The sequence below is a fragment of the Vombatus ursinus genome, unplaced genomic scaffold (genome assembly GCF_900497805.2).
Source record: "Vombatus ursinus unplaced genomic scaffold, bare-nosed wombat genome assembly UNPS02006779.1, whole genome shotgun sequence".
Lineage (NCBI taxonomy): Eukaryota > Metazoa > Chordata > Mammalia > Diprotodontia > Vombatidae > Vombatus > Vombatus ursinus.
Window position 1 is genome coordinate 21,965,044 of NW_020946557.1, and position 11,039 is coordinate 21,976,082.

Sequence of the window (11,039 nt, forward strand, 5' to 3'; positions counted from 1 at the left end):
CACTAGCACACTGTCCTTCACAATAATGGGTACTGTTTTTATATCATTTTATTCCTCAAAAAGTTTAAAATGGGAGAAACCATGAAGGATTGTACTGAAAACTTTTACCATCTGTATGCAAGTTAAGAAAGGTTTTAGAGGGAAATGAATCAAGCAAAGGATAACTATGTCTTTGATCCCCTGCCCTGTTCCCCTCATTAAGGCATTACTGAAAAGTATTCCTGTTAACTTCAAGGATCCAAGCTATTACTTTTCTCAGAATGGCTTCTGCTATACAAATGGTTGATTATGCTTAAGGTTCATCATTCATTTTTCAAACATCTTAGTTTGCCTTCAAATTCTGGATTGTAAATAACTTAAAATATACACTGAGTTTTACATTGTAACAGTTTATGTCATTCCCTGTATTACAGCAAGCAAAATTCTCTACGTATATGAAAAGACATTAATAAATATATTTGCCTTTAATAAATTAACAAATAAATAAATAAAAGAAAGAAAGGGGGAAGGAAAAGAGGAAAGAGAAGGAATTATTTTAGAAGGTAAGCTCCCAGCAGGATAAAATGATACCTATGTGATCCAATTCCTTCTAACCCTTACACCTTAGTATTTTAACAGATAAGGATGATGTCCATTACAGAGGATTATTTTAGAAAATTCACTGTAATATCAGCTTTGGAATTTCTAAAGTCTGGATGTATTAGATCCCAATCCATCAGCTTTTCATAGTGTGTAGAGTTCAGAAACAAAAGAATATCTGGGCAATACTGCCACCTACTGATAAGTATTTAAGAAACATTCATGAAGGCAAGAAATGATCCAACTGAAGAAAGGACAAACATGAAAAATCCCATGACTTTAACTGCTTTTCCCAAGGGGAATTTGCAGGGAATTTTCTATGATAATTGCAGCAACAGTTTTTAATAGTATCAAACTATTGGACCTCACTCAGAAAAGATAAAGTATATATAATAAAAACAGACCTCTTTGTACCTTTTAAAAACCTAGCTCTTCTGCCTTTTACCCTAGAACAGCCCCCTTTAGAGTTGTTTGTATGACTCTCAACCCCACCACATTTGGTTTCTCTTTTGTGCTCTCTTACAAAAAACAAACAAGCAAGACATCCAACTCATGGAGTTAAAATTCAAACAAAAAAGACAATAAGGAACTCTTGGAGTTGGGGAGAAATGATGCAACATTATTTTAATGTCAGAAAATTCTATCTTCAAAGCTTACACCAAAGTACAATGAAATACGCCATCAAAGAAGGTTATTGTTTTATTTGTTTTTTTAGAAAACACTTAAGGGAAAGATAGTTTTTTGTTTGTTTGCCCTTTCGGAGAGAAGCAAAGTTTTGACCAGATAAAGGGAAATGGATGTCATCCTGATGCTTCAATTGGAGGCTTCAAAATTATGAACTGAATCTCAAAATCTAGCCACCTTCTCTTCTCATTCCCAAAACCTGGTGCCCTTTCCAGGGTAGGTACTGGATAGGGTGATGGGAAAAGAGCTGACAAAAATGGCAGGAAAATTCCACTCCTCCGATTGATTTTAATCAGCATCTATGTGCTGCTTCCTTTGTTGACAAAGTTCAGACATCTGGTTCTTTGTAAAAATATTCCCTGTGAACCTTGCTTATTTCCTCATGTTAGATTGTTTTCATGATAATGCTGATAATGCTGATAATGGTAACGCAGTATTTCGCATACATTTCATTAATATATGTTGTGAAAATCAGGCATAAGGCAAAATCCCCATTGAAATCTGTTAAAGGAGGAAAGTCAACAAGAGGGGAAAACAAGAAAGAAAACAATTTTATGTCTCCCACATGTCTTTCCACTTGGAAAGTTACGTAATAGCCAATGAAGAGTGGAAATCATTTGGAACTAAAAAAAAAATCAACAATTATAGCCTTTTTGGTTGAGCATGACTCATGCATTCATACAATTAGAAGTAATAATTCAAGAGAGAAGATAGATTAAGAAAAATGCATTTAATTATAAAAGATCTTGTTTAAATAATAAAAAAGAGAAATGGCACGAAATCACCACAGTTATTTAAGCGATCATATCCACAGGATGCTTTTGTAATTATATGCTGAAAATTCACAACTCTTCTTATCAACAACACTTTCCTCTTAATTAAAATGACATCAAGGATTCCTGATAAAATGGATAAATTTTCCTAAGTCCTACCAAAAAGTGTCATAAACACAGTTTGTTGAGTTACTCATTTACATTGCCTTTTATTTACTACACTCAAAACTCATAAAATATTTAACATTTTTCTTCCATTTGATCCTTCTTATTTACAGTACAGTCTAAAGATCTCTAGTCACAATATGGTTTGTGCAATAAAATTCCTTTGAATGGTCCCTTCCGCTACATACAATAAATTTATTCTGATTATAAGTCCATGAATATCAGCCCCCTCATGTGCACTGGGCCCTACCAACTAGAATTATGCTAACCAGCAGACTTTTATGACTCTGCAATCCTTCTCTGTATAGAATGCATTCTCCAACCATTACTGCATTACATGACTCCGCATACATTTCTAATTCTGCTATGACAATGTGGAGCACCAATTACCACTTTTTAAATTCCATTTGAAAGAATACAGAGCATTCTAAGTAGTTTGGCTTTCACTCTCTTGTTATCCATAATCCCATACCTCTCCATGGATATATTTTATTTATTCTCAAACATTAGTATTCAACAGTTCAGTGATAATTGGCAGTTTTTGACAGTCCCATTTTCCTGACAGTGGATAGAGTTCTGTGCATGTGTCAGATATGTGTAAAAAATTTTCTGAATCACCTCATGTGATGTGGCAGGAGTAGCAAATAATTGTTAAAACAATGCTTCACTAATGTGAACATTAGCATTCTAACATTCCAAGATGTGCTACTCAAGTCAGCTGTTTCTAAGAGATGTATTATCTTAATAACTAGTCACATTTGGAATGTATTATCATCAGAAAAAAAGGAAAAAAACCCCCTTTTTTTAATAATGTATTCCTCATTCATGGATTTAAAAAAATGTACAGAGTATATATGATCAGAAAGGGGTGTGGGAATTCATACACACACATTTTCCTATAATATTAAATCCAATCACCTCCACTAACTAGTACATGTTACACGGAGAATATAACACAGGCCATAAACCAATTAATTTCCTCTGTATCTCACTCAAGGGACTTTTGTTTCCTAATAATAATAAAATCCATTATTCTGGCAGGAGCACAAATCATATTAAAAAGAAGGAAAATATTCTTTAGGCTGTGCCTAATGGGAACAAAGTCAAGGGAGATTTATTTTTTTATAAGGCTTCAAAGTGTCACTCATTAATAGTGGGGCATATTAGAATAACAAAAGAATCCCACTATTTCCAACAATTGTCATTAAGTCAGTCCACATAATTGTCTGCAGTGCATGAGTCTTCTACGAAGGCTTGGACTTTATAACCCACTCGGCATTTGGGTTGAGTTGATATAAGTCCTTCATATACGTATCATCCTCAAGGCAGCGTTCTCCTATTAAAGACACACATGTTACAAATTTACAGAGGTGGAAATGTCAATGTTATTTTTAAATTTAGGTTCATTTATCTAGAACTAGAAGGTACCTCAAAGGCCATCTAATCCAATCCCTTCTTTATGGATGATGAATGAGATGCCAGGGGTTAAGTCACTTGCCCAATGTCACATGGGTAATAAGTGGCAGAGGAGGAATTTGAACCCAGGTCCTGACTCTAGAGCCAATGCCCTGTCTTGTGAAACAAGGCAGTTTCACATTGTAATTCAGAAGCCCTGGACTTAAAAAAACAAAAACAAAAAAACCAGCTTCCTATCCTCCATTTTCTTCACCCCCCAAAATTATTACCAAGGACAGTATTACAGAACTGTAAATGAATAAATTAATATATATACCTACATCAATAAAGGAATCATTAATATAGAATATCCATAGATGACTAGTATTTTCTAAAAAAAACTAAAGAAGTAGGGCTTGAGATATTTTAAATAAAGAGTCTCAAGAGATTCTTTCAAAGTTCGGGGTCAACAATTCTGAAAACATCTTAGTTCCAATAATACTTTCTTCTGATGTCCATCAGAAGCTTCCCTTTCATAAGACATGCCATATGTCATTCTTAACTCCCAAGAGCAAAGATGAAAAACTTAAAATTTTTGCAAAAACAGAATGGGAAAGGTTTTAACTTTAAATTTCAAATTTTCTTACAATTTTAAGAATGAGATACTGCTTCATTTACAGGCAACATCTTTTTCTTTAAGGATCATAAACAAGCTCATCTAAATTAAGTTTCCATTTTGAATAGATTTATAAAATCATAGATTTTTATAGTTGAAAGGTGACTTAGAAACTAAGTGAGGAAACTAAAGCCTGGAGAAGTTAAATGACTTCCCCATGATCAGATAGTGAGTCAGCAGTAGATATGAGACTTGACTTCAAGTCTCCTGATTCCTAATCCAGTGGTCTGTTGGTTGTTTCAAAATCACTGCTTTAAAATAAAAAAAATTCTTTTCTTTAATTTTTAAGCCATTTTCTCTAATCATTTTCAAATTCTTAATAAAAATTAATGTTAAGCTATTCCTTTTAAAGGATTAAAAAAAATATCGTTTTTATACTGAAATTCTTTTAAATGTCCAAGAAGCATTACAAAAGATTTTTAAAATCCAGTTATGCTGTTCCTATTCTCCATAAGGAATGTCCTAAGTTCCCAATGTGTATAAAATATTAGGCAAACAACAACAAAAACTAGAGTCGGAAGCATTTCTGGTTTTCCTTCTTAAAGAAAAAAATAACTACAACATTAAAAATGCTTTTTTGGCACTAAGCACCACATTCCTACAGAATGCAAGTAGAAATGACACGTAAGCTGTCATTCAAGTGTGAAGGAAGTAGGGTTTGGAAAATCTGCATCACTAAAGAGTATGGGAGTCTCTCCTGTTGCAGGGAATTTGCCTGAATTTGAAGTTAAACTCAGGAGGAGAGTTTATGCAGGTGGCTCAGACACTCTGACGAGAGACGCTTGGTCATCCAGGATTCCTTCTTAAAAAGCGATGAGTAAGTAGATCATAGAGAAAACTATAACTCAGCAGCATCTCAAATATTACTTTATATTCTTGACCCATTTTGCTCCACAGATATTAATAATAAAGATTACAAATGTCAGCTCATATAAGGAAAGTAGAAAAGCCTGTTCTTACCAATATTTCCTCCTATTTCATACAAAAAAACTTCCCCTTTCTTGAGAGTCTGGACAACTCCACTGTTGAAGAGAAAACAAACTGATTAGTCACACCATGAAACAGCTTGCAATCATATCCTTTTAATGTGCTAAGGGGATGCTGGGCTATATGGAAAATTCACAACTTAAGACACACTGTAATTATCTGCACATTTCTTTTCTTCCCGTCTGCTAAATGTGCAGAATCAGTAAAAAGATGTCACCTGTAAATTAATATTAACTCATCCACTCATGCATATCAAAGCAAAATAATAAATCACTATGTAAAGACATACAATTTAAAAGAAAATGCCCAACACATCAATTACCAATAAAATTATTAATATAAAAATTCATGGTTTCTGGTATCAAAATATCTAAAGACATAAGATTTCCAAGAAAATAACACACTAATCTCCAATAATGTATGGTATCCAGGCACCAAAGAGACACTTAAATAGCTGTTAAAAAGAAATACTTCTACTCTATTTTTCACATTCCTTTCATTCATTCAATAAATATTTACCAAGCATAGCACTGTGGTTATGTCCTAAGAGGAATACCAAGATGTATAAGACCTAGTCTTTACCCTAAGGAACTTAAAATTTAATTAGAGAGACATACATTCATTATAAACATATATTCAATCTTCGCAATATTTTAAAAGGAGCCCGTTATATTTATGGAACCAAGATTTCCAGGAAGTTGTTTATTTTTAGGGTTTTTTTTTCCCTCCCCCTAAGACTTTTGAGTTCCATTTGGTGTACTAAAGCAATAGCTGGAAAAAAAATGAGAGGCAACATGGTACCATAGATAGTGTTCTTGCTCTAGTGTCAGGATTCTCAAGCTTAAATTCCTCCCCTAGTTCACCTTTATCACCTGTCTGAATTTGGGCAAATCACCTATAAGTCCTTAAACCTCTGAACCTAATCAATCAACAAGCACTTCTTAATCACTTAGTACTGAGCCTCAGGATTCAAAGAAAGGTGAAATTCGAGGCTGCCTTCAACTGAGGAGCTCCCATTTTAATGTAGAAGATAGCATGTAAATAACTATGTATACACAAGATGTACTGATGGAAGGATAGGGTGGATGATCTAAGGAAGGTAGACAGAAGATAATCTCAGAGGAAAAAGGGACCAGGAGCATCTGTGGGGCTGGTGGAGGGGGAAGAAGAGACCAGGAAAGGCCTCTTGTCCAAGATGGGAACCGAGGTTCATTTTGAAAGAAGTCAGGGAAGTGAAGATGCAGAAGCGAGAAGGGAACATTCCAGCACTGGGAAACAGCCAGCAAAGGAATGGAGTCAAGAGATGAAGGGTCAAGTGTGTGAGAAAGAACAAGTGAAGCCAGTGAAGCTGAGGGGCATGCTGGGTAGAGGGAAGTAAGTTGTAAGAATGCAGGTAGAAAGCAGTAAAGTTCTGAAATGCCAAACAGACGAGCTGACGCTGGATCTTGAAGGTAATAGGGAGCCATTCAGACCTCACTGAGTAGATGAGAAGCACACTTAGACCTAAGTTTTATTAGGGAAATCACTTAAGCAGTTTCTTCTTCTGTAAAATGAGAGTTGGAATAGATGGCCTCCAAGGGCTCTTCTGACTCTAAATCTATGATTTCACGATCCTCAATTAGCACAATATATAATCAGCACAATATAAGTACTCATCGCTTTTCCTGCAAGCATTTGCTTTGGAAGTACAGTTTGGTAATGGGATTGAGATGTAGAGATCATCCAGAAGATAGGGTCCAGTGAGTTGATACATGGTTATCACACATATATATGAGATATATAGATATATATATGTAGATATATAGTATAGTATCATACGTACATATAGTATAGTATCATACATACATATCATGCATATGATACATTGTAGCCCCTGCTATAGTATATTTACCATAAAGGGGCCCTAGCTCTGGTATTTAATAATTGCATGACTATATGGCAAGTCATTTAACCCCTCTGAGTGGGTCTGTCTTTCCTCATCTGTAAAATAAGGATAATGATATGCTTATTACTCATCTCATGCAGGTAGATGATACAGTGAATAGAACGCTGCGCCTAGAATCAGGAAGACTCATCTTCCTGTGTTCAAATCTGGCCTCTGACACTTCCTTGCTGGGTGACTCTGGGCAAGTCACTTAACCTGTTTGCTTCAGTTTCCTCATCTGTAAAATGATCTGGAGAAGGAAATGGCAAAACACTCCAGCACCTTTGCCAAGAAAACCCCAAATAGGGTAACAAAGAATTGAACAATACTGAAAAAAAATGACCTAACAAGTGAACAACGCATCTAAAACACTTAATATATATTACTGACTTGGTATAGGCTTTGTATGTACTAAATGTGTACAACTTGTATCCTTCTTAGTAGAATATAAACTCCCTGAGGGCAGGAAGTTCTTTTTGTTGTTGTTTAGCATCCTTAGGCTATAACACAGTTCACAGAATACCTTAGGTGGGTAACATGTGCTTAATGAATTCAGTCAAAAAGTCTTTATCAATGTTAGCTCTTCCTAAGGGAAAAGCATTTTATTGAATGATATAGAAAAAAAAAAAAAAAAGGCAAAGGCTAATCCCTATCCCTGCTTTCAGGAATTTATAGTCTACTTTATCAGACACCATGTATCCATGAAGCAACCTGAAAACAACGTACACAATCACATATAAGATGTGACTTTAAATTACAGAGATTAATTTCACAAGGCACACAGGAAAGCCAGTCTCATTGGTACAATGAAATGCAAAATAATAAAGTACTGAGTAAATGCGGTGGGACAACAACATTTAAGGCAGAGGGGGAAAAAATGAATGATTAGAATGAGACTGTTCCCATTGACCATTTTCAGTAGGAGGAATAACATGGAAATAACAATTCTTGGCACTGCATAGCATTTTTACAGTTTACAAATCCCTTTGTGTGCATGATCTTATCTCATCTTTTGGAAGTCTTTTTTTTTTTTTTGCCATCACACTCAGTTCCAAAGGACTCAACCCTCATCCTTCCTGTAGTACCCTCCTCATCTGATCTTCACAACTCTGTGATATAGATAGCATCTATATCATCCCTATTTTTCAGATTAAGAAACTGAGGCTCAATGAATTTTAAGTGATTTGTACAATGCCACAAAATAAAGCCTAGGGACATCCCATTTTAAGTTCACTGTTTTCTCAGGCAGCAAAATATGTGCAGAGAATGGAAATGGATTGGATCCATTGGAAAAAAGAAGTCAATTAAAGAGAGATAAGAGTAAGAACAAGGGGTGGCTAAGCCAAACCTTTGGAACTACCCTGGGCTCTGATAGGTGAATTGTCATTTTATCTTGCCTAGAGCAAGGCCTACATACTATTTCCTAGCTACCCCTAAGGCACATCAGCTCCTCTCCGGCCATCATACCTACCCTTCCCCCCAGAAACCTTGGACTCCACGTTTGGAACCACTCTGGGCTCTGACAAGTGTGAGCTTTCACCTTACCTTGCTTGAAACCAGACCTCCTCACCACTTCACCATGCTATAGGATGTCCCTCCCCATCCTGTTCCTTATATCTGTAGCCCAAGTGCTTAGCACAGTGCCTGGCACATACTAAGTCCTTAATAAATGCCTTATCTGATTGCCTATCTATCTATCTATCTTATTCTATCTCTCTCTATATATTTATTATGCATGTATTTATCTACCCACCTTCACTGATACCTAGAGAATGTCAAAAGACCCAGAGAAAAGCTTTTAGCATGTTGAGTAGATGCTGTCAGGAGAATTTATGAAGGACATGGTTAAGGGTTGTACAGGCTAACGAGACATGGGTTGCTATCAGCACCAATGGAAAGAATAACCATATCCTTTGAAGGACTAAAGTAAGGACCAAAGCTATAGAAGTGAGGGAAGGGTGGGGGGGGGAGAAGAAGAATTTATGAAGTACCTACTATGTGCCAGGTACAGCGCTAAGGACTTTACAAATATAATCTCATTTGATTCTCACAACCCTGGGAGGTAGGTGCTGTTATTATCCCCATTTTACAGTTGAGGAAACTGAGGCAGACAGAGGTTAAATGACTTACCCAGGCTCATACAGCTAGTTAAGTCACTGTGCTAGGTGGAGCAATGGGACCAGTAGTAAAAGATCCTGAATACCAGTGTGAAAAATCTAAACTTAATACATACAGTAGGCAAGATCTTACTCTAGCTCAGATTCCCTGAGTTCACACCATGTAGTAAAAAGCTTAGTCTAGAAGTAAGAAGACCATAGTCGCTGCTCTCATACTAAGTGTCTGTCCTTGTACAAGCTTCAGCTTGTTTCCTCATCTAAAAAATGGGTATAAAAAGACTTGTACTATCTATTTCAGAGTTGTAAGGAAGTCCTTTTCTGAACCTTAAAGCAAAAAGTTATTATTTAACTATTATTTTAAAAATTAAGATGAATATCTTTGATTGGTGACCATGGAAAACAGATGTTACAAAATATGTCCTTGATTAACAGAGGCAGTCAATAGGTAAAAGGCTGAAGACCAATCTATTTTCGGGAACCTGCAAAATTAAAATGTATCTACTTCTAGAAGGCAGAGTAAGTTCAAGAAGATATGCAGGGTTTAATGGAATGCCCAAAGGGACAGAGCAACAAACCCTTTCTTATTGTTTTAAGGGAAGGTACATGTTCAAAATTAGGACATGGTTTACAGACCATTAGGATTTAATTTTCTATAGCCATGTGTTTGCACTGGCTGTTCCCCATGCCCAGAATGCATTATCTCCCCGCCTCCACCTTTTACAATCTCTCATTTCCTTCAAGATCTGATTCAAGCACTGTCTCCATGAAGCCTTTTCTGATTCTTCTAGTTCATAGTGCCTTCTCTCTCAAAATTACTTTGTACTTAATTTTATATAAACTCAGCATGCACTTATTTATATACATCTTGTCTCTTCCGTGATGATTTGTTTTCTTGTTCTCTTTGTAGTCCCCCAAAGCCTAGCATATAGCAAGAGTTTAATAAATACTTATTGCTTGCTACGGGAACAGTCTACTAATGTGCCTAATCTTGGAGTGGGAAGTAACCATGAGTCCTTGAAAGATATACAAGGAGAGAAGCAAACTCTGCCAGGTCCTACCATACTGAATGTTCTTTGAGTATGGGTCCAGTGATAGACTGTATATCTACCATTCAAAGCCCAGCGAAAGCTAAGTTCTGAAAGGACTTTTTTTTTTTTTTGGTATGGGTAGGGGAGTGGCAGGCGTGAGGGGGTTAGGGGCGGGACCACAACTACAGATGAAGACTATCTACCAACACAGAAAGAACTGAAATACTGTACTCCTTAACAGTAATTTCCTAACTCAGTTGGTAAAACAGTAATAATGATAATTAGCATTTATACAGTGCTTTGAATATTTTATCAACCTATTCTGAAGTAGTAGTAATAATAATAATAGACAATACTTTAAGGTTTGCAAAATGTTTATATATAACCATGTTAATATTTTATCAACTTACTCTGAATTAGTAGTAGTAATAATAAAAATAATAATACAGCATTTATATAACACCTTAAGGTTTGCAAAATGCTTTACGTATAATACCAACAGTAGCATTAGTAATGGACAACATTTAAATAACACTTTAAGGTTTGTAAAATGCTTTATATATATTACTATATTAGTATTTTATTAACTTGTTCTGAATTAGTAGTAGTAATAATAAAAATAATTACATAGCACTTTAAAGTTTGCAAAATGCTTTACATATAATACCATATTCATATTTTATCAACTTGCTCTGAATTAGTAGTAGTAAT

The 11,039-nt window shown here is 35.5% G+C and overlaps 1 protein-coding gene across 1 annotated transcript in view; it reads right to left on the minus strand.

Moving 5' to 3' along the window:
* Window positions 1–1,974: 1,974 nt before the first annotated feature.
* Window positions 1,975–11,039, minus strand: part of ARHGAP18 (Rho GTPase activating protein 18) — a 168,115-nt gene continuing 159,050 nt past the window's right edge. The window contains exons 14-15 of the mRNA XM_027848567.1: window positions 5,233–5,294; window positions 1,975–3,537 (exon numbers count right to left, since the gene is read on the minus strand). Coding sequence (XP_027704368.1) covers window positions 3,446–3,537; window positions 5,233–5,294 — 154 coding nt within the window. The 3' untranslated portion in view covers window positions 1,975–3,445. The remainder of the gene's footprint in view (window positions 3,538–5,232; window positions 5,295–11,039) is intronic.